Below are 24,247 nucleotides of genomic sequence, written 5' to 3'. Positions count from 1 at the left end.
TAACGGGGTGGGGAGTGGATTCAAGGATAGACGGGATGAGCTCTGCTTTAGCTCCGTGGGGAATTGAAAGGCCTTGGGATCTCCATGGGAAGCTGGCCACAGGCAGCTGGAAATAAGATCTAAACTCAGGAAGGGTAAGGGCTGGAGGTGCTAGTTTAGGATTCATCAGCCAAAGGGCAATGGTCACGGGTTGGGGTGGGGGGGGGTGATGGCAATTAGCAAGGAGACCTGGCAGCTGAGTGTAGAGGGCAGGTAGAAGAAGGGCTGATGAAGGATGCTGAGAGGGGCTGAAGGGAGGAACGGAGGACAGAGGCAAAGCACTCAAGCAGAGAACAGTCGACAAATTCCAATACTGCCGAACAGTAACGTACATGCGGGAACTAAGAAGAGGGTCTGAGCTGTGCCTCAGTTTCCTCCTCTGTAAATACGAGTTTGAGCCAGAAGGCTTCTGATGCTCCTTCCAGCTCAGTCACTGGGGTGACAGCCCAGGGACAGTGGCCTCAGCACAAGTCTTGCCTGGATCTGAGGCAGCCCTGGGGCACTTGGTCATGTATGCTCCCCGGTGTCCCAGTACCCATGTGCACCTCAGGGCAACCATGGACCCCTACTTGGATTTCATTCTCACAATAGCCGTGTCTATTATCACCCCCATCTTATAGGTGGGAAAACTGAGGCTTGGTGAGGCTAATTATTTGCCTGATGTCATAAGGTTTAAGGGATTTGAATCCAGTCCGAAGAAATTGAATTCAGGGTTCGCTGATCAAATAGTCTTTCTCACCCTCACACCTGCAACACCTGGGTCGTCTTTCCAATCCTGTCTCCAGGTTCAAAAAATGATAGCGCTCCCCTTCTTTCTTAGTCATTATCATTTCAGTGCTGATCAAATACCTACAATGAACAAGTATTACTATGAACATCAGGGAAAAAATCGTTTTAGGAAGAGTGTGATTCAAAAGAGTTTAAAGGGGAACTGCCCCACATGCTCCCAATTAGGACTTCTCTCCTGAGATTAACAAGTTTATGGTTGGGCTTGATACTATAGCAATTTGGGTCTATATCTTTTTTTTTTTTTTTTGCGGTACGCAGGCCTCTCACTGTTGCGGCCTCTCCCACTGCGGAGCACAGGCTCCAGACGCGCAGGCTCAGCGGCCATGGTTCATGGGCCCAGCCACTCCGCGGCATGTGGGATCTTCCCAGACCGGGGCACGAACCCGTGTCCCCTGCATCGGCAGGCGGGCTCTCAACCACTGCGCCACCAGGGAAGCCCTGGGTCTATATCTTAATCTCTTCCACTCCATTTTAAGTACCTGCAGACCAAGGAACATACCATATTTTTTTTTTTTTACAGTTTTTTTGAGGTATAAGTCACACACCATACAATTCACCCATTTAAAGTGTTCAATTCAGTTGTTTTTAATGTATTCACAGAAATATGAAACCATCACCACAATTTAGAACATTTTCATCACTTTAAAAAGAAACCTCCTACACTTTAGCTATCACACCTCTGCCCACCCCCTCCCCAGCCACTCTTCTACTTTCTGTCGCTATAGATTTCCCTATTCCGGACTTCCATATGAATGGAATCATAATATGTGGCCTTCTGCGATTGGCTTCTTTCACTTAGCAAAATGTGTTTAAGGTCCATCGCATTCATACTGTAGAATGTGTCAGTACTCCATTCCTTTTTCTGGCCAAGTAACATTCCACTGTATGGATATAGCACCTGTTAATTATCCACTGTCCACTGATGGACATTCAGGTGGTTTGCACATTTTGACTATTATGAATGATGCTGCTATGAACATCTGAATACAAGTTTTGTGTAGACATAAGTTTTCATTTCTCTTGCATTTATGCCAAGGAGTGAAATTAAGGAATAGACCATATTCGTTCCTCTTTCCACTACAATGCCTAGCGTTGTGCTTCAGGCAGTGTGAGGCCTCAGTGGATATTTGTCAAGTGAGTGAAAAGAATACAGTTCTCAGCATAAGATATTAAAGCCAAAGGGTCCACCTAGGTTCCACCAAAGCCTGTGACCACCACCCTGGCTTCCCCAGATTGACTAAAATAAACGTCCATCTTGTTTCTTGCTCATTGTGATTTTGCCTCTTTCTCCTGCACTTCAGGAACTGATGAAGCCACCATCATTCAAATCCTATCAAGCAGGACATCGAATGAGAGGCAACAAATAAAACAAAAGTACAAGACAACGTATGGCAAGGTGACGCCGAGGGTCCTCGGCCGTGTGCGCACGGCCTTGGTCTTGACTGTCTCTTCTGCTTCTTTTATGTTCCCAAGACAGTGAGGACTACCCTTAAAGCTTTATTGAATTAGCCCAAGAGAAACAAAATGAAACAACCATTTAAAACTTTAATTGACTTCAGAAAAACTGAAATGGCCTTGTTAACAGCCTGTAAAATCAATACTGGTTAACTCATTATTTTTCCAATTGACTTCTTTTTAAGTTGATTCCTCAGTCTTTTTTCCCCACTCATTTGGATTAATTCCACATATTAACTTATAGATAGGCCAGGGATTTGAAAACCAGTTTTCACAGGTGGGTCTTTATGTAAGAATTCTTCATTTATTCAGGTGTCTTCAAGAATGATATATTCTTCATAAGTGATTGTTACAAAAACTAAAAAACCCAAAACCAAAACCAAAAAACCCTCCATTTTGTTAAGCATCAACGCCTTTTTCTTTCTTTGCGTATCTTTTCTTTCATTCTTCTTGTTGATGGTGTTACATTTAGAAATCTTTAAGAATGCATTAGGCTTTCTGTTTTCTTTATTAATATAGCATGAACACGATTTAACATTTTCTTAATGTCATTAGAATTATCAGTTTTCCAAATAAATATGAATTATTATGCTGCATTCTAATCCAAATTTATACTTCCTTTACAGTTTCAGTAACTCTATGTATAAATAGATATAGAGATAGAGGTGGATTTTCTTACTTATTTGTCACTGGGGAAGCAACAATCTCTCTAGGCCTTGGTCTCCTCACAAAATGAAAATGGTAATTTGCCTCCCTTCTCAGGCTGCTGTGAGAATCAAGCAGGGTAATGCTGGCACCTACCAGTAAAGGGAGGCTGTGATAGGTGTGATTGTCTCCACCTTACAGAGAGAAAAAGTGGAGCGCATCTGTTTAAATGACTCATGCAAAACCACACACTTAGTAGGAAAAAGAACCAGCATTCAAATCTAAGTCTTCCATCTCCAGGGCCAGCCTCCACTCCTGAAGAATCCATTGCCATGAGAGGAGCTGTTTATTTATACATTAAACAGTCCAGACAGCTGTGCTTTTGTAGTTCTTCTGCTTCCCTCTTCACAATCAGGCTTGTCAATGTCACTCATTGATGACCTTGATGAAAATAAGTGCAGCTTCAGTTCAGCTGCATTTAATTGAATTGAATGACACTGAACTTTCATCCTTGTCAGCGCGGCTGACTATAGCATCCTCTCAAGTGCTGTGTCTACTTATATCCTACCGATATGGAAAGTCAGATACAGGCGTCTTAAGCTTTGGTGTAAAATAAGTATAAATGGGTTCAAAGTGAGGACTCAGGGGCTCTGTGAAAGTGAGCATCTCTAGCACAAAACTCTGCAACACCTACATCTGCCAATCATTTGCTTACTTTCCAATTCTCAGCTGTGTTTCAAACAGCTGGAACTGCCAAAGAGGTGATCGAGAATCATATCACAAAGCTAGAAGACATTAGAGACAATCAAATCTAAAGTCAGCTGAGCTCCAAAGAGAATAAGTATCCCAAGGTGACACAGCTAGTTAGCAGGAAACCAGGATTAGAGCCGAAGAATCCTGAGCTGGCTCCTAGGTCCAAACAGAATGTAAACACACAAGGATTTGTTTTCAACCTTGTGACGTACGAGAGCAGCCAGCTGGGATTTCTCTTCTCTACGGTTCTATATAATGCCCATCTGACTTGGAAAAATATTTCCAGTCTTCAGGTTGATCCACACCAGAGTACTGACCAAAGGCCTGTCTTCACAAGATCAGGTTAGATGCAGCAACTGCCATGGGATGGAGCCAGTAATATCACAACCTGCTATTAAGACTGCAGATCCCAGGACCTTGGACAAAAATCTTCTGGGATTTTCCTCCCAGGTCCGGAGCTCAGAGGTTCATTTGAGAAATAGTTGATTTGCCTTCTCTCTGAAAGTTCCTTTCAACATGAAATAATCATCATCATCACTTATTGAACATTGAAAATGTGCCAGGCACTGTGTTCAGTGTTTACAAGGACTGTCTTATTTAATTCTCCCAACAACCTTAAGAAGTAAGTCTTATTATTCTTCCCATTTTTCAGAGAAGGAAACTGACAGTTGGTGAAATTAAGCACATTTCCCAGGTCGCAGAGCTACGTGACTGTGTTGTTAGACATCATGCCATGGTGCTGAGTAGCCAGGCCCACCCCATGCTGTAATTTGGTCTATCGGCTTCCAGTCTGACCCACACGGGGCTGTCTCTGTGTGAAGGTCCTGCTCTGAGGTCCTGCATTTAACTTGGGACATTGGTGACTCTAGTTGGACTGAACGCTCATTCTTGACGCTTTTCTCATTAAACCATCAGGTCGGAGGGAGACAGTAGGAGCAGGCGGTTCACCTGTGATTGGAGGGGCTTGCCCCAAACAGGGTGCCAGTGAGAATTTCATGCACTTCCCTTCCCCCACCTGAGTTCTTTCCCACGTGTGTCCCTTTCAGAATTTAACAAAATGCCAAAGTGACTGTATATCAGGTTTGCCCAGGACAGTCCCTCGTTAATTCCTGTTGTCCCCCTGCAATTATTAATAGTGCCCCCCCTTTCACTGTCAAAAGCATCTCAACTTGGACAATGAATGATCTGGTCTCCTAGAGATGACAGTCTTCTGTCTTCTCTAGCCAAGTATTTGGAGATGAGTCCTTTATCTTATTGAGATTCAGTCCATGGGGATAATGCAATACCTCTCCTGCCAGGGCTGTTTTAGGGATCAGTGAGGAAGCTCTCTGAACCCCAAAATATTCTGCAAATGCTGGTTGTTACTTTGATTCATCTTTGGGGTCCCCAGCCCTGAGCAGGGGATCTTCCCTCTGCCTCTCTGCCAGCCTTGGCAGCAGATGGATGGGCACTTGGGAGACGACTGTCCTCCAGGTCACTCATGCCTGTAGAGCTCCAGTCTAGACTGTGCCCCGTGTGTCCACAGCAGGTGTCCTGCGGTGGGGAGAGCAGACACCTGTCCCTCTGCTCTCAGCACGTTCCCAGACAAGACTCTCGCTGTCTTCCCACAGGACCTGGAGGAGGTGCTCAAGAAGGAGCTGAGTGGATACTTCGAGAAGACAGCCTTGGCCCTTCTGGAACACCCCAGCGAGTATGCCGCCCGGCAGCTGCAGAAGGCCATGAAGGGCCTGGGCACGAATGAGGCGGTGCTCATCGAGGTCCTGTGCACGAAAACCAATAAGGTGAGTCCCAGCCGAGCCCTGGACCAACTCCCAAGGGAGCGTCCATATGCCCACCAGAGATGGCTACAGCAGCCAGAAGGGAAAGTCCTCCCTGCATTCCACCCACGGGGTGAGCAAGTGTCTGGGCAGAAACGCGTCCACTTGGTTCACACTGGAGAGATCCCTCTTCCGATCTTCTGATGGTCATTCTTGGTGTCGCTGCTCCTGGCTTGACAGGATAGATCCTTCCAGAAGCACAGTGTCAATCCAGCTTTCATTTTTCTCAAGAGATGCACAGTTTTACATGAAGGAGGAAAGTTCTACTTTACCCTCCCAGCCTGACTTTGCGGGTCTCCTGGCACAAATAATACAACAGTCCAAGCATGGCTGCATCTAGCGGAGAGCACAAGAAAAGGCAGGGGGGTGGGGGGGGTGCCAGGGGGGTCCCAGTGAACACCCCCGGGGCCGCCACCACTTCCCCAGAGGTTTCCGTGTCCTCTATCCTGTCCTCCCCTGGTCCCCTGGGCACATGCCACCATCTCAGGAGCTGAAAAGGACGTTCGTTAAGGCCCTCGCAGAAGTCCATTCATCTTTGGTTCCAGAACCCATAAGGGCCAAGGACTTCATCAGAAGAGAGGGCCCACAGGGCATTATCTGGGGAGCCCCTGCCTCTTCCACAACACCCATCACATAGAATGGGGAGGTCCAGCGAGGAAATGCCAGGAAAATCCAACACTCTTGAGGCCTCCGGGTAGGAAGCAGAAACAGCACTTGGAGCAGATGGCGAGGAAAGATGCCCCAGCGCTCTGACACTGCAGTGCCGTTTGAGCCCCCGAGTGCCTACCACCTGGGCTGGTTCCTGCTGCCCAGCCTGTGCCGTCCACCCACGTCTCCTGAAGCACCACCAGGCTCCACGCTACAGCTGCAAACCCCTTTCCTGAACATCTCTGGACTTCTCTTCTTCCCAAAGGATAATAAAACCCCTCCATTTGGGGAGTTTCAGGTTAGGATCGTGCCTTAAGGAAAGGTTAGCACAGGAGGGCGGTATCAATTCAGTCCAACAACCACACAACTCTCCTTACTCAATATTCCCATCCTTTCCAGAAGCACCAAAGTCCTAGCGACCAGGCAGCCAATATTTGGGCAGCCTGCCTTGGCAAGAAGGTTAATTTGGTCGTTACTTTTCTAATCACACTTGCCTACACGTGGTTCACCCTCAGCCTAATTTCTTTCAGGTCCTGGTCTCAAACAATGAACAGGTTCTCCCTGCTAAAGCAGGGAGAGAGCAGGCCCTGGGTTCAGGCAGATCCTGAGAGTGGGCTGGAAGGAGGAGAAAGGGGAGGGGGCTGCAGAGTCACAGGTGTTCGGCCCCCACCTGCTTCCTCCTCTCTCCCACCCACTGAAGCAACATCGGCCTGGCCCTCATCTTCTATCGCTCCCTCTCCCTTCTCCCCACCACTGCCCCATGACTTTCATTTTAAACAGTTTATGAGCGATGCTGTAGGGAAATGCCTGCTCTTATACGCTGCTGGTTCAAGTGTAAACGGAGGCAGCTCCCAAGTGGGTCAAGCCATTGCAATATACAGCCATACTCTGTTTCATTGCGCTTCGTTTTACCGCGATTTTGCAAATAGCATGTTTGTGGCAACCCTTCATCAAGCAAGCCTATCAGCACCATTTCTCCAAAAGCATTTGCTCACTTCCTGTCTCTGTGTCATATCTTGGTATTTCTCACAATATTTCAGACCCTCCACTGGCAGAAAGATGACGACTTGCTGAAGGCTCAGGTGATGGTTAGAATTTTTAGCAATAAAGTTTTTTTTTTTTTGCGGTACACGGGCCTCTCACTGTTGTGGCCTCTCCCGTTGTGGAGCACAGGCTCCAGATGCGCAGGCTCAGCGGCCATGGCTCACGGGCCGAGCCGCTGTGCGGCATGTGGGATCCTGCTGGACCGGGGCACGAACCCGTGTCCCCTGCATCGGCAGGCGGATTCTCAACCACTGCGCCACCAGGGAAGCCCGCAATAAAGTATTTTTAAATTAAGTTATGTGCATTGTTTTTTTAGATATAATGCTATCGCACACTTAACAGACCACAGTAGAGTATAATCATAACTTTTGTGTGTACTGGGAAACCGAAAGATTCGTGTGACTCGCTTTATTATGATACTCATTTTATAGGGGTGGTCTGGAACCAAACCCACAGTATCTCCAAGGTGTGCCTGTAAAGCAGTTCTTCCTGGCACACACCCTGGAGAGAGGCTTGAACTCCTGTACACAGCAAATTGTTTACTGAGTGCAGCCTTGTTTGAAGTAGAGAAAAATTGAACACAGCCTAAATGTCCATCAATCAGAGGCTGGCTAAATAAACAGGGGCTTACTGTAGGATGGAACCTTTTGTATCCATTTAAGAAAAACACTAGGTGACTAACTAATGTACAAGCCTAGCTGGACCTCCAAAACCTATTACTGAGTGAAAAAATAAGTCAAAGAACAAACAATATGAACAGTATTCCACTTTTTAAACACATACACAAAACAGTTCTATATATTTGCAGTAGCACAAACATATGTATACAAACGTAAAGGGAAAATATGCACTGAACTTCTAACACTGGCTACCTGGGTGGGGAAGGGAGAGTGAGATGGGGTGAGGGGGTAGTGAAAGAAGATGTTAGCTTAGCTGTAATGTTTTCACTTTTAACTAAGGATGACATAGGCTAAAGGACTCCACACAGCTGGGGACTTGCTCTAGGCCTAGACCTTGACCTGTAGGGACAACCCCCTTTGGAGGAAGTCACAGGCATCCTGTGCCCAGAGACAAGCTCCTGCCTCTTCCCTTTGCTTGTCTCTGCCTATATTATTGATTAACCCCACCTTGGAGTATTGATTTTTTTTTAATTACCTCTCCTAGGAAATCATCGCCATTAAAGAGGCCTACCAAAGATGTAAGTGACCATTTGTTCTGACTTTAAAGAATGTTCCTTCCAAAATACCTCTGGGAGACTAAATCTGCATTCTCTCCTCCTTTCTTCTTCCCCAAAAGTATTTGACAGGAGCCTTGAATCAGATGTCAAAGGTGACACAAGTGGAAGCCTAAAAAAAATTCTGGTCTCCCTGCTACAGGTAAAAGTAAAAAGGTCTAACCTGCCTTATGATCTTGGGAAACAGCCCTTGGCAGCATGGGACCATGGTGAAAAAGGCAATTTCGATGATAAACATTTCCTTCTTTTATTAAAAATGTTACTGAGGGATCATCAACCTGTGTTCTGTCAGCCCAGCTCATGTGAAATTATTCAATGGGTATTCTTCCCATCATAACAATCCACCCAGTCATTTGCAGTTTACAATCCCTTTTTGTTAGTGAGTTATCTCATTAAGCATCACCACCTCACTTTGCCAGTGAGGAACCTCTAGGTGTACACACAGTAAGACACAGCTTAGGAGCAAGAACCAGCCCATCTGACCCCAAGTAGGGCCCTTTTCATGACACAACTTACCTCCAGGATTCACCCCAAGTCTAGGCCTGTAAGAACTGCTGCAGGGAGCTTGGCCTGGAAAGCAGGGCTTTAAGAATTGGCCCTGCTAGGACACAGCCCCCGCGGCCCGCAGCCAGATGGCATCTTCACTCTCACTGACGCACCCACCTTTATGAGCTTTGTGTGTTTCTCTGCTTCATTACCCTCGGTGTGGAGAGACTGATAGCAGAGAGTACACAGAGTAGGCTTCACCTGTCGCACGAAGAGTATATAAGTGTTCTCCTGCTGTATAACAAATTGCTGCAAACTCAGCAACCTAAACTATGCAGACCCATGATCTAGCGGTTTCCATGGGGCAGGGGTCCTGTTGCGGGTTAGCCAGGGTCTCGCCAGGCTGAAATCAAGGTGTCGGCCAGGGCTGCCATCTCATCTGAGGCCTGGGGTCCTCTTCCAAGCTCACTGGCTGTTGGTAGATTTCGGTTCCCTGTGGTTGTACGACTGATGTCCCTGTGTTCCTGCTAGCTGTCAACCAGAGACCACTCAGCTCCTAGAGGCCATCTGCAGTTCCCTGTCGTAGCCCCATAGACAGTTCAGAGCATGGCTATTTGGTTTCTTCCAGGCCAGCAGGAGTTCATGTCTCTGACTTCTTCCATCTCTGACCTTAACGAGCTCACCTGATTGGGTCAGACCTACCCAGGATAACTGATTAGGGATTTTAATTACATCTATAAACATCCCCTTGGCCATATAAACATAATATGATCACAGGAGTGGTATCTCACCATATTCACAGGTCTTACCCACACTCAAAAGAAGGGGATTATACAAGAGTGTGGGCCACCTGGGTCATCTTAGAATTCCACCTGCCACTAAGGGCTTAGGTTAGACCTCCAAAACTTTCCATGACCAACATTCAGGGCTCTTCAGGGCTGGGACCCTGAGAAGTGAAATTTGATATTTTGGAAGGAAGACTAATAGCTTCCCAACAGACTCATTCTAGGGGACATCATGAGGTTTCTTAGAGGTCAGTGGGGTTTGTGAGTGACCCTGGTTTCTACAAAATAAAAGGAAAAATGTGTTGTCACAGAAGCTACTCTGTTTATCCGTTGTGCCCAAAAGATGGCAGCAAAGAGCAGCATTGCCACTTTGCCAGGTTTTGTCTCGCTTCAGGCCACCCCTCTGAAATCACCCCCTTTTCTAGGACCTTCCCTTTTTGTCTTCTGTGGTCAAGCAGGAACTCAAGTTAATAACAATGTGTTGATTTTTCTAGGCTAATCGCGATGAAGGAGATAATGTAGACAAAGATCTAGCTGGTCAGGACGCCAAAGATCTGTACGATGTAAGTATGCAGATGTGCCAGTCTCTGCAAATCCTTTTTTTTTTTAATTAACATTATTTTCAACAACTGTTACTTTATTTTATGTGAATTGGAATTACCTGGGAAATAAGTATGATCTTTAAAATATTTTTCATATATACGGTCTTCATGAACCTGAAAGAATTGCTTTTTCTTTTCTTATATTCTGGGGTTAACCACCTTAGATCCATTTTGGAACAAGGGAAGGTATAAATAATATAAATATGTGAGGTGTACTTGTGGGTTAGAAGTTTAAAGTGCCAGATCGATCAATGTGGCTTAGATTCAGTGCATATTTTATTGTTTCCTGTAAGGGAGGCCTGGTCACAGCTCTGTTTATTCAGTCTTTTTGCAAAAGGCTTTTTCAAAATGTTTGCACCCGGCCCTCTAGGCAGGGGAAGACCGCTGGGGCACGGACGAGCTTACCTTCAATGAAGTCCTGGCCAAGAGGAATCACAAACAGTTACGAGCCACCTTTCAAGCCTACCAAGTTGTAAGTGATCCAGTACTAAGGCAAGGAGTTCACACGGAAACTGAGTCTCAAGTTATTTCCAAAAGAAGCCGAGTTCTGGGATGTGGAACTGGGCGGCAGGGGGTGGGGTGTCTTTTACAATAGTGGTTCTCAATCGGGGTGATTTTGCACCCCCCAAGGGATATTGGATAATGTCTGGAAACATGTGGGGTTGTCACAACAAGGTGCGCTGGGGCAAGCGGCACTACTGGCATCTAGAGTGTCAAGGCCAGGGATGCTGCTGAACAGCCCACAGTGCACAGGGCACCTCCCACAACAAACAGTCATTCGGCCCCCAGTGCACTGCTGAGTCTGGGAAACGCTGCTTTGCAACAGAGGCTAGGGAAGCAGGGGAGTGTCAAGTTTAGGAGCAAAGCCCTAGAGTCAGAGGGTACAGGTTCAAGTCCCGGTTCTATCACTAACAAGTGACCTGATGTCACCATCCTCATTTGTAAAACAGGGACCGTGAACATCAACACCCCACCCTCACGGGGTTATTTTAGGTGTTAAATAAGATGAATATAAAAGGCTCAGGACAGTATCTGGCATGTGGTAAGCTTACTTATGTTTGCTGTTACTATTATTCCAATTGACAGTTGGGCTAACAGTGCCTACTGCTCCCAAAACAGATGTGATAATACCTCAGAGATACACTCTTGGAAAGATGTGTATCAGTTACTTTTATACAATTATTTTTTTTAATCTAATGATAATTTTAAGTCAACGAGGTGAGTTAGCTATTTCAAGGCACTTAGTGGTTAATCCTTCCCTGAAAATCAGTCTTTAACTGCAAGAAGACCTTTGTGGAATATCAGATTTTGTTTTGGTCTCCTATTTTATATTTGTGGAATGGTTTTAAAGGACATCTGTACCCTGTGTCTCATTTCAATTTCACAAGAATACTGTAACTCAAAAGTAGGCTGAAGAGCCATTGTTACCCACAACTGCTGGTGGAGGAAAATCTGTTACAAGTAAGGAACCATCTGTAACTTATCAGGACCACACAGCAAGTCAGTAGCAGAAAGTGGATGAGAATGCCAAGATTCCCCAGCCTGAGCTCCTACCTCAGCTAGAGCTGGCCGCTCCTCACTCAAAATAGCATTTCCTATGTGTTGCCAGCAGATGAAAAGACAACAAAGCTTTGGAATTTTATCATCACTGTATATAAGCCCTTAGGGCCCTCTGCTTTCAAATCCTGCCCAGAGCCGTGATCAAAGGCAGCTGACCCTGTACTCCCCTGGCCCCTGGGCCTGGAGCTGTGTAGACTGAGCTGGAAGCCTTCTCCATGACCTAGACCCTCTTCCCATAAGACTGGGGCCATGGATGGAGTTTCTGGGGTGGCTGTCATTGGAGATCACTATAGAAACACACATATGTGTGAAGGTGTGTGTGTGTGTGTGTGTGTGTACATGAGCTACTGACTATCTAAGGATACTCCCTAGGCCGATTGTTCTCAAAATTAATCCCCAAACAGCAGAATCCGTATCACTTGACACAATGTTTAAAATGAGAATTCTTAGTGCTGGCCCTGGACCTACTGAATCAGCTTCCTTGGAGTTAGGGTCCTATAGTCTGTGTTTTAACAAATCTTCCAGATTCTGATACATGTTAAGGTTTAACAAGTCTGCTCTAGGCTACTAGCTGTATGACCCTGGGCAAGTTAGTAAGGGTTCTGTGCCTCAGTTCCCCCAACCGTATAATAGGGATAATAATAGTACCTACTTCACAGGGTTAGTAAGGATTAAATGAATTAACAGATTTAAAGCATTTATTGCCTGGCATGAAGTAGGTGCTCAATTAACATTAGCAGTTGTTATGAGTCGCCTTATGTGAACCGACAGTGTCAAGAAACAGAGCTAAAACTCAAATGGTCAGTAAGAGAATCAATTGATCTGATAATTCTTTACATGAAACCAGCTCTAAAATGCTACCTATTCATCACTCCGAAAGCCTTGTTGGAACATTGTTCATCTTGATCTTTATCATTGATCTTCTGAGTTCATCCTGATCTTGGGAACCTGGCTCCATAAATTTTCTCATGGTCTCTGGCTAAAAGCACTAAGATGCTAGGGTCAGATCAGTGAAGTGTGTCATACGGCATAGGTTGTCCTGGCATAGAGTCGAATTTTAACTTTTGGCACAAAAACTCAGGTTTTTGCCCTTAATCTGCCCTCTAAACCTGAGTCTTGACTGTTGGCGCTCTCAGAGATCCCAGCCCAAGCAACAAAGCTTCCCCAACTCTGCAGCCTCATGAAAGATTATCACCGTCCCCAAATCTACCAAATAGGAAAGGCTTGTAGAGTTATAAAGTTCCCAAAACATGGCTCAGTATAAATTGTAGGTACACATACCCGTAGCCCCAGGTCACTGCCTCACCACCACACCCCTCACCATAAAGTTCTCCCCTTCCCTAAAGTGTTCCTAAGCCCATTCCAGAACCTTTAGCCCTTTAACTGCTATAACCAAAGTCAGAGTACACAGGGCTCTGCCGTGGGCACGCTGTCAGTTTGGGGCACTGGTTTTAAAAGAAAGAAACATGTCTCCTATTCTTCTAATAATCTCCCCACAGGCAATGCTACCTGGTAAACTAGAAGCCTTTGAGGCTTGTCTGGAATCCACCCTGGCAATGGGTTTTTGTACCGAGATCAGAAAACCTGGTTTTGTCCAAAGAGCCCCCTAAGAATTAAGTGTTCCGATAAGTGAGAAGCATTCCATTTGCAAAGCAGCATCTCAGTAGCTTGGGCCAGTGGATTGTTTTCCATTTGTGCTCAATGGAGTCCCTGGAGGTGGCCTGGTAGCTACCAGGAGGGAATGGGGGGGAGGAGGTAGGTAGAGAAGAAAGGGCAATGCCGTCTCACTGTATCTCATGAATAGTGCCCCCGGAGTTGGGCAGCAAAGAGACTGAGAGGCCAGGAACCTGGCATTACCGTCTAGGGCTGCAGTAAGGAGCCCATCTCCCGCCTCCCCAGAACAGCTCTGCTTTCCTGCTTTTATCTGTTGTGTAGGCTGAGATGCTACAGAAAATTTAAAAACACTGTTCTAGCCCAGTACTAACAATAATAATGGAAAGTGGTTTAATGTGAGGATTTTTTTTTTTTTTACTAAGCACAGACCTGTGTGAGGACAATGTCCTCTTGAAACACAATCTCAGTCTACACAAGAACCCTGTTCATGGGAAAAGTGATAGCACTTTCTTCTGAAATACCAGCTCCCACATCCAACCCCCAACACCTCAGAACAGCTAAGAAAGGGACTGAAAGCCCCCCCAATCCAATCCCCTTCTTATCTAGGTCGATTCCACACCAGACCTCTAGATGGGCCAACTATGATGAGGACATCAAGCTACGGGTTTCATTAAATCTGGACCCTCCTTCCCCCCATATCTATTGTGCTCGTATCACAAAGAATATGTTGTTTACCAGTGTTTTCAGAATAAACTACATAAACTCCACTGGCATGTCCTCAAAGGTCCCAATTATTTATAGACTCACAATTGTGTCATATCCTCAAGAGATAATTTCTAAGAAAGAAGTTTCAGTATTTCTAATGCTTAATTGCATTTCCCAAACCCAACCAAAAGTTCTCCTTTCTCTTTATATGCCTGCCCTGAGCTTGGCCCAGGCGGTACTTGTGTTAAGCGTGGTCACAATTTACTCTGAACTTCAGCTTCTATAAATATTTGGAAGGAAACCTAATGTGTAATGCTGTGCAGAACAAGCTGGCGGTGACTATAAGATCATCTGGAGTCTCCCCAGAGGGAAAGAAAGCAGCATTCGACGTGGTCAGCCCCTGGCTCCCAGCCCAAGTAGCCCCACAGTATTAGAAACATTAGACCAAGTCCTTACCATGAACTTCACAACCTCTATTCATGTCACCCAAAGTGTAGGTGCCCGAGCTCCCAGTCTCAGTCCACAACGGAGGAAGGTGTGGGAGATGATTATAACCATAGCCTCCTGGAAAATTGGAAATGGAAAGAATTTTTATAAACACATAGGAAACTCAAGTACGATAGAAACATAAAGAATATTGTTGCAGTATTTATTCATTGTTTTTCCACTCCCTGATTTCACAGAGGAGGAAACTGAGGCTGAGGGAGTGGTCCTGACTGGGGTCACATCCATTAGGGGTCAAATCGGGACTAACTCCTAGGCCATGAGAGTCCCCACTTGAATGGCGGGCAACCATCCCCAGCCCTGCAAGGGCTGAGGCCAGAGAGGAATCCCAGAGTTCCTCTGGTCCTCGCGTGACCAAATCTGGAAGAGTCTATTGCTTTTTGTAGAAGAACAAGCCTCAAGTGCACCAAGGCCGAAAGCAAAACCTAGACTAACAGCTGCACTTTCTTTCTCCAGCTCATTGGCAAAGACATCGAAGAGGCCATTGAAGCAGAAACGTCAGGAGATCTGCAGAAGGCCTACTTAACTCTCGGTAAAGTAAAGCTAGGAAATCCCCTGATTTGGGTTGGGCTCCCTGGAACCAGACTTGGAGACAGAGGTTTGTGTGCAGCAAGCTTTCAGGGAATAGCTTGGGAACCACACATCTAAGCAGCATTGCGAAGGGAGAGAATGAATGTGATGCAGCTGCAACAGGAGCTGTGCTGGTCCCCCAAGGAGCCCTGAAGTCAGGATGTCCAAAGTGGAGGCAAGGGGACCAGGTCTCCACACCCCACATCAAGCAGCTTTCAGGCTGCACCCAGGGAGCATCTGCAACCTTGGGGAAGATAGCTGCCTCTTTTGACTCCTAACGGATATGACCCCAGTCAGTCCCTCCCTCCTGAGAAGGGACTCAACCCTGAGCAGCCAGCAGGTAACACTTGGCATGAGTGCCTGCTGTCCTGAAGACAGCAGCTGGGGGAGCTACCACAGCATCCACGACAGTCCCACTAAGATCATGGAGCCCCAACAGCCTCCATCAACAGCCTGGGACCATCGTCTAGTCTCGTGGGGCAGCATGCGGTTCATGTGACACACACTCAAAAGCACCCAGGTTCGGATCCAGGAACAAGTTTCTGCGGGTGCCTGATGGCCCAAGGGTGACCTTTTCCATTTGGTTCCCTTCAACACTGGAATGAATGAGGTCTGTGTAGAAAGCAAGGCGGGGGAGACTAGATCAAGGCCGTGCCAAGCAAACGCCAGGCATTTCTCTCCAGGTGTTGCCCGTAGGCAGGAAATAGCAGAGAGGTGGGTACCGGGCTGTGGCTGGCAGGCTCCTTTCTCATTTTTGCAAGCCCCGGAATGAAGGCATTGTCCATTGTCCACACTCCGGTGGTGAGGAGGCCAGGGCAGCAACCCAAATGGCACGAGAAATGGAGAGAATATCCCCAGAAGAAGAGGAAGAACCAAAAAAGCAGCCCCTGGAAGCTACAAAATGTGCTCTCGCTGCCAAACCCTTTTGTTTTGTTTTTCTGATGGGATTTTGGGGGCAATGTCAGCAATTGATTTTTTTTTTCCACCCTCATTTTGCATTCAGATTAGCAGGTCTGCTATTGTTATAGAGGCCTGAACATCCTTAATGTCACTCCCGTCCCACAATGGATACACACAGATGACTGTCCTTAGGGCTTTAAGGATGAGTGTGTTAAGTAAACGGAGAGATCTACTCATGGCCCAGTTACAAGGCTCCAAAGCCTTTCTGTACCTGCAGTGTAAAGAAGCAGGAGAACGCCAGAGTTCAGTCAGAAGATTAATACTAATTCTTATTAGTATTAAGTATTAATGGTAATAAAACCATTCAACCCTTTAGCATTTACTTAGCACCTGCCTGGGCCAGCAGTTGAGCCAGGCGTGGGGATCAGAGGTAAATAGGTCCAGTTCCTGTTCTTAAGAAGCTTCAAACTCATGGCAGATACACACAAATCAACAGACTGCGCTACAGTAAAGATAAAACCAAAACCAATCAGAGCAAGGCAGGTACAGAGGAAGGAAAGGACCCATCCCTACAGTTGGGGGACCATGAAATGCAGGAGCTGGGTGGACTCCACTGGTAGCAAATATAAAAGAGATTAGAAAAGACCTTGAAAAGGAACCACACAAAGTGGAACATGACTTCATGACTAAATTCTCTACACACTCCCCACCCTACTCCCGCCTAACTCATAAAGATGCCAGGTTGCCACTAAAATTGAGGAGGTGTTATGAGACCTAACGGTTCCCACCGCTTGCAGCCTTTGGAGCAGCACTTCTCAAAGTGGGGTCCATGGACCCCCTGCATCAGACTCACGTGGGGAGGCGTGTGAAAGTGAAGTTTCTGGAGGCCCACTCCAGGTTACCCACTTAGGACTTCCTGGAATGCAGCCCAAAGCCACACATTGACAAGCTCCTCCCGTGATCATCTTACGCCCCCTGGAGTTTGAGAGCCCCTGCTCTGCAGGCCAGGAGGGGCAAGAGGCACCGCGGGCTGGCTGGCTGCCCTTCCTCTCACACGCACGAAGATCTTTATTCCCGCATCCTCCCAAGCTGGCCCCACCCAAACTTTCGGGGTATTCCTGCCGCTGCGAACAACAAAGGTTGTTCACCAGGCATAGACTGTATACGGTAGAAAAGTTGAGAGTTTTCTCCCCAAAATACCAGGAAGAAGGAGTGTCAGGGGGGAAGTCACTGGTGTGGGGACGGAACGCACTGAAGTTAGGCGGACGATCACTAAAGCGTCAGTTAGTACGAGCGCACAGGACGGGGTCCTCGGGAAAACCTTGTGAGGCCACTAGCTCAGACCGTCTGGGGGTGTGTGTCACAGTGAGTCTCAAACACGCAGCTCCCCAAATTGCCAGGTTCACCCCCCCACCCCATCACCACCACCACCAATCCAGCAGCTTGTGGATTCAGACTCCTGGGTCTGGGCTTCTCCACTGACACGCTGGCGGCTGCCACATGACCTATAAAATAAGGAGACAGACCCCCCACCCCCACAGCCTAGACTCTGCTTTCCTAATTCTGTTCCTCCCCCTTCCTGGTAAGCATTCTATCGGCAATTACCTAGAAGACAAGAGTTCTCACCGCAGGACATATTAAGGATGTGCATTCCACACTTATGCTGAATGTATTACTTATTATTTATCACTAACATCAAAAACGTTAAGTGTTCTAGGTAAATGTCAGCAACATAAACAGTAAAGGGTTCATTCTCCCAAAGTGTTAGTCCTGGTGGACCCATACGAGCCTTGGAGGAGGGGAGAGCAATCATGATTTATCCCCAGGAGCAGAGATGCACCCCATCCCCTGACTGGTGAATAGAAACCATACTTTGTTAATCTGCGGATTAGATCATACTTTATTCATTTCTGGCTGGGGCAGGGCCAGAAAAGAGCAACTAGCAGCATCAGAGGAAGGTGCTCTGTAGACAGGATCAAACACTGCATCAAGCCCACATCCCAGATGGAGAACTAAGATGATTGCGGGGACCTTGGAGAAGATTCAGAGATGAGGCTCACAAAACCCAGTGAGGGACTTCCCTGTGGTCCAGTGGGTAAGACTCTGTGCTCCCAGTGCAGGGGGCCTGGACTCCACCCCTGCTCGGGGAACTAGATCCCGCATGATGCCTCAACTAAGGTCCCATGTGCCGCAACTAAGACCCGGGGCAGCCAACATAAATAAATAAATATTTAAAAAATAAATAAAATAAAACCTAGTGAGGAAAAACAAAAGAAAGGAAGGTTGTTTAGCATGGGCAGAGGAGGGCCACGGTCCAACTGAGAGTATCTTCAAGATTATGAAGTTTTATATGGCAAGGTTGCCAGCCAGTCCGTGTTTCCCCTCCAAACCCAACTCTGACATCAGAGATTTCTCTTAGAGATGAGAAGGTATTCCTGCTGGTGAGAATCATGAACTTTACAGGGAGGACCTGAGGATGGTCACAGCCCTCCGCCTCCTCCCCAGGGTCTTCAGGGAACAGGAGAGGTTCTTAGGTGTCTGAAGGGGTTTTGGTCGAAGAGTCCAGATGCCCTGACCCCAGGGGAATCTTCCAGATCCCATTATCAACAGTGTGAAGTCTGCTCCTTTCAAACACCGGCCTCACAATTCCATCAGCTCCAAGGGCAGCCAGGTGACACTCTGAGCCAGCTCTGTTCCTTCCCAGGGTCTCTGTGTTATTCCACAAAACATGAACACATCACGTTCTCTCTCCCTTTGCCCTGCCCAGTGAGGAGTGCCCGGGACCTCGAGGGCTACTTTGCTGACTGTCTGTACAAGGCCATGAAGGGTGTGGGGACCGACGAGGAGACCCTCATTGACATCATTGTGACCCAGGCGGAGGTAAGACGCACTCGTTGGGCTCCACCTTCTTGTTTTGCCACCACTGATTTCATCTACAGGTCGTTTTTAGTAAGAGCCTATTTACAGAAAGAGTAAAACAGAGAGGGCCCTTGCCTTCCCAGACTTTGTAGAGGACAGTGTGCTGTGCTTCAGTCTGTTTCTTTTTATACAAATGCAGTAACGTAAGCGGCTTCTATGTCTGTCGTCTGTGGCTCCAGAGAGCTCGGGGTAGTGTGTGGAGGGAACCTGGAGGGGCTGTTCCGGATAGGGCAGCTCCATTTTAAGGAAGGTAAAACAGACACTCTGAAAGGTGAACAATGGACTCGATCACCCGAGCAAGTAATTTCCCGACTCCTGAGCTAGGCCTTTATTTCCTTAAACACATCCCAGAAGCACAATTTTGCACAAAAAACCACATCAGTACAAGACAATGTGTCTCAACCTTTTTTAAATTAGCAATCGCCCACCCTCCCCCCCAGGGAGCCTTCTTAGACCCAGTTTTCTCCTAACTGTCACTCCTCTCCAAGAAATGTTAACACGGCATACACTGTGTGAATCTGTTTATGTTCCCTATGCACATACGTAATTAATTTTACATAAGAAGATTAAGATGTTTTTTCACCCTCTAAGAACCAGTTTTTGCCCCCGTTGGGAACAATATCGCCCCCCTTTGAGAGTGCATGAGTACAACAAAGGCACAGGGAGAGGAGTGGCCAGAAGCTTGGGAGCAGCTGTCAAGCCTCATATTCAGAACACAGGGCCACAGAGAGGAGGAACTGCAGAATAAATGGGAAATGGCATTTCATCCACAGCAGAGAGGCCTTGGAAAGTGAAGTGGAACTGGGCACTTGAAAACCACAGACATCTTCCCTCAAAAACGTGTTAAATGAGGGGGAAAAGATACCAACCCAAATTCTGGCCCCCAGCTTTTTGACAAATAATACTTAATATCTGACACTGTTTTGAAATATAACTTAGCAACACAGCTATTCTTTCGTTTTTATTTCTATTCCTGGAATTTCTCCTCCCCCTCTTTCTCCTCTCCTCCCTCCTCCACAATTCATATTTCCCTCTCTCTCTTAAGCCCCTTTCTTTTTCCTCCTCCCCTCTCCCTCCTCCAGTCTCTCTGCCACTCTCTTTGTTTTATTTTGGTTGCTCTGATTCTCTCTTTCCCTTATCTCTCCAGGTCTCAGCCTTCTCTGTCTCTCTGTCTCTTAGTAACTCACCTCCCCCAGCCAGAGTCTCTGGAGATCCTAAGACACTCCAAGGAGCAGGTTGGTGACAAAGCCCAGCAAGGATTCTAAAGACCCCAGGGGGTCGGACCACTCCGAGGGCTCCTCAGGGTGCCATATTCACTCCAGCATGCATGAGCTGTAGCCTGTTTATTCCAAGATGCTCGGTCCTATCTCAGTACTGACCACAGGTCCTGGGCCATCTCCACATGGGGACCATCCCCTCGGAATGCTTCCGGCCCAGCCAGATATATTGGCCAGATTCCCTAATCCCCCAAAGCCACCAGGTACTAGAACAGAGCCCCGTGAGCCCCACCCCATCCCTGCACTGACCCACCCCTCCCACCACTTCCTGCCCCTCCCCCAGCTGAGCAGCCTACCAGCCAGGGGAGCAGGGATCACAGCCCACCTGCCTAATGCAGTCTCTCTCTTGCGCAGCATCCACTTCCAACAATTCCTCCCTCTCCTACCCTCTCCTGCTCTCACCTTTCTCTCTCCTGTTGGGCAGGAGAAGAAAAGAACCAGAAGCTTGAGCAATGGTTTGTGAGTCTCTCAAGAAAGCAAGATAGAGTCTAAATTAAAAACAACGATAACAACAAAGCTAAAAACAAAAAACAAACAAAAAACTCCTGGTTAAAGAGAGCTCTGTGCTTCTTTTATGAGACTTACTGTGTTCTTTCTGGAATTATATCTTCCATGGTGCAAGTATTATCTCCTTTACTAGGTGGTCAGAATCTTCAGAGCAGAACCATCTTTTTATATTTGTTTCTTCTGAGTCCTTTCCCCACCTCCAGCACCGAGGTTTTTCAAGCTTTTCAATGAGTTACAGTTGATCCCTGAACAACGTGGATTTGAATGGTGTGCATGCGCCCATATGCAGATTTTTTCAGTAAATAACAGCACCTGTATTTTCATTTTATGGATCCTTACATTAACTAAGCGTGGGGAGAAGTTTGTGCTCCATTAGAGATCACAATATGTAGAATCAAAAGAACTAGGGTTTGAGGCCTGAGTCTATCCAAACTGTTTCAGCTTCCTGCCCTTGGGTGAGTCATTGATCAAATTCCTTTGTTTTTGAGGCGGAGATAGCAATACACAGATTCTAGACTGCACGGGGGGTGTCTGCGTTCCTGATTCCTGTATTGCTCAAGGGTCAACCGTAGATTCAAAATAAGTCCTAAAAATTGATAATGAATTGAATTTTGTTGTTTGGCACTAATATCCTTGCTGATCAGGGTACAAGAGAAAAAAAAAAAAAGGCGTCATTTCAAACTGTGTTGACAATTTTCTTAACCTTATACTAAGAGTCAGCAAACTGTGGCCTGCAAGCTGAATCAGGCCCGCCGCCTGTTTCTGTACAGTCCTGTTACCTGAAAATGATCATTTTAAAGGAACTGTAAATAACTCAAAGGAAAAATAATATTTTTGTAACACATAAAATCATATGAAATTCAAGTTTTAGTGTCCAAACAAAGTTCTACTGGAACAGACACACAGACACTGAACTCAGCTTTCCTATTCTCAGCCACGAAATAGGAAGAATAATAACTCCGACTCTTAAGGGCTGCTTTGAGGCATTAATGAGCAAGTGAGAATGACGTGCTCAGAACAGTGGCTGCCTGTGTTTACGGTGAAAACGCTAAAAATGTCCCAGTTGCTGTTGTTATCTCTCCTACAGGTGGACCTTCAGGGGATAAAAGCCAAGTTCCAAGAGAAGTATCAGAAGTCTCTCTCTGACATGGTTCGCTCAGACACCTCTGGGGACTTCCAGAAACTGCTGGTGGCCCTCCTGCACTGAACCGAGTCAGCACAGCAGGAGCACAGGAAGGAACCACCTTTGTCAAGAGCCCCCCCAAACCAGATTTGCAAATGCCACTCCAGCATGAAACACCCTCGAGGGTCCTGGTTTATTTCCTTGGCAGCCTGAGCCATGCGGCCGGGGCAAACTGTTTAAGTTAAGGGCAGCAGCCTCAAGACGCTTGACTAGGTCACCCTGAATGCTGGTTTAGCGAGTATCTGGGCTGCCTCTTAATTTTCCTTGAGGGCAGTCACTGAATGCTTTCTGAGCACAGATGAAATCTGCAGTTGATGAAAAACTATGCCTTCGTAATAAAACATTTAAAAGAATACGTATCACACAGGGATATGTATGTTCTGGGTAAAGAGCAAATGGTTGAAGTACAAGAAAGACCAAAGTGCTCAATTTCAAATCCTCCATGTTAATGGAAGATGTGGATTACGCCTACATCAGCTGCTTTTCCAAAAACTGGGTTGATTTGCTTTGGTGTTTGTCCTGCAAATAAATGACTTGTGAAATTTCAACATATTTGGAAAATGCAAACAGTTACATTTATTAATAATCACCAAGGACAGTCACCAAGGCCAGCGGCAAGGAAACAACTGACTTGCCTATACGAAACGTAACGAGAGGTAAAATTCCCTGATCTGCTACCTGGTTTAAATGGGTTTTCTTGCTTCTCTAGACATTTGAGCCATTTGAGTTTTCCCTCGGATCTTCAAATACAACTAGGCTGGGCACAGTGCCAACAGGATCAAGGTTAATGGTCTGACTCTCAAATGGATTGATCCTGCACCAATAGCATCTCTGTTCCAAGGTGTTTGTCTCATAGCCACGTGCTGCTACACATAAAGGGGTCTCTGTCGTGAGAACACGGACACTTTGGTCCAATAATTATAGTTATCGTTCACTGGATGATTATTTGTGCCCGGCACTGCTAAGTAGCTTACTTTCATACTTAATTTTCCCAACATCCCTATAAGATTAATATTACTCCCATTTATGAGCTGAAGCAACTGAGACATTAAGTAATCTGGCTAAACTCATTCACAAATGACAGAACCGAGATTTGAATTCAGGGCTGGTGGACTCCAGAATCCATCTTAATAACCGCTTTTCTTGGAAAAATAACACATACAAAGTACATGGAAATGGGTCTGTATTCATTCACCTGCTTAAGTTCCTACTATTTGCCAATCACTGTGCTGGGCTCTGGGGATACAAAGATAAAGAGAACACTGGCCACACCTTGGGCAGTTCATTCCCAGACCAGTAGTGTAGACGGATGCCTCCAATATTCATCAGACGCTGTCAGTGCATTGATACAGGCATGTAAAGCTCTCTACCCATGAGTAAGAAGAGTGAACACAGAGCTCTGCCTGGGGGAACTGGGTAATGCTTTACAGAGATGCAGTTGTGCTGGGTTTTGAATACATAGAAACCTTCCAGAAAAACAAAGAAAGAAGCATATGGGTAGAGACTCGGAAACATGAGAGAGCAGGATGTGTTCAGGAGGCGTTGAAATCCATTCTCCTGGGGCATAGATGTGGTGAAAGGAAGGAGAGGGTCGGGGAAGCGGGTGATGAAGAGTATGTTTGGGTCACATCAGCCGTGGTTTTGCCTTCCAAGTGTGAGCTTGGTCTTCTGGGCAATGGTGGTCATTGGAGATGTTTAAATGAGTGAGAACATGATCAGATTTGGGTCTTGGGAAATCACTTTGGTGGTGTAATCAACACAGAGCATACCAGACACACGCTGTGCTGTGTCTTTCTAGCAGCTGTAAAAGCGTGATCAACAAATTAAGAAGTTATGTTAACATCTGTATCCTCGACACACCGTTTATCTACCTAACAGACACTGCTGTCATTATGAGCTTTAGCACGTAAAATGGTTCAGTGACAAAACACACTCATGTTCACTTGTTGTCTTAAAAAACAAACGAAAACAACCAGTTCTTGGGATCTGAGCTTACAGTAAGGACAGAAAAACAAACCAGTGGACTGAAAAGAGATCTATTAAAAACAGCCATCCTTTGAGAGCGCTGAAGGCCATGACTGACATGGAGAAGAGAGGAAAGGGATTTCACAGGGGAGGAAACAGGCTGAGTAAGATGGAGAAGGAAAGTCATTTGCTCAAGGTCACACACAGGAAGAATCAGGGCCAGAATTCAAACGCAAGTCCTTCTGA

General features: G+C 46.4%; 1 protein-coding gene across 1 annotated transcript in view; it reads left to right on the top strand.

Moving 5' to 3' along the window:
- The window catches only part of ANXA13 (annexin A13), a 56,202-nt gene extending 33,210 nt beyond the window's left edge, over nucleotides 1-22,992 (top strand). Inside the window, exons 3-11 of the mRNA XM_049700539.1 lie at nucleotides 2,130-2,224; nucleotides 5,292-5,462; nucleotides 8,355-8,388; nucleotides 8,487-8,566; nucleotides 10,190-10,258; nucleotides 10,668-10,769; nucleotides 15,137-15,212; nucleotides 18,918-19,030; nucleotides 21,941-22,992. Of these exons, the coding sequence (XP_049556496.1) occupies nucleotides 2,130-2,224; nucleotides 5,292-5,462; nucleotides 8,355-8,388; nucleotides 8,487-8,566; nucleotides 10,190-10,258; nucleotides 10,668-10,769; nucleotides 15,137-15,212; nucleotides 18,918-19,030; nucleotides 21,941-22,060 (860 nt within the window). The 3' untranslated portion in view covers nucleotides 22,061-22,992. The remainder of the gene's footprint in view (nucleotides 1-2,129; nucleotides 2,225-5,291; nucleotides 5,463-8,354; nucleotides 8,389-8,486; nucleotides 8,567-10,189; nucleotides 10,259-10,667; nucleotides 10,770-15,136; nucleotides 15,213-18,917; nucleotides 19,031-21,940) is intronic.
- Nucleotides 22,993-24,247: the final 1,255 nt, after the last annotated feature.

Source organism: Orcinus orca, chromosome 17, assembly GCF_937001465.1.
Source record: "Orcinus orca chromosome 17, mOrcOrc1.1, whole genome shotgun sequence".
NCBI lineage: Eukaryota > Metazoa > Chordata > Mammalia > Artiodactyla > Delphinidae > Orcinus > Orcinus orca.
The sequence above is the reverse complement of the archived record's forward strand: the minus strand, read 5'-3'. Positions and strand labels throughout refer to the sequence as shown.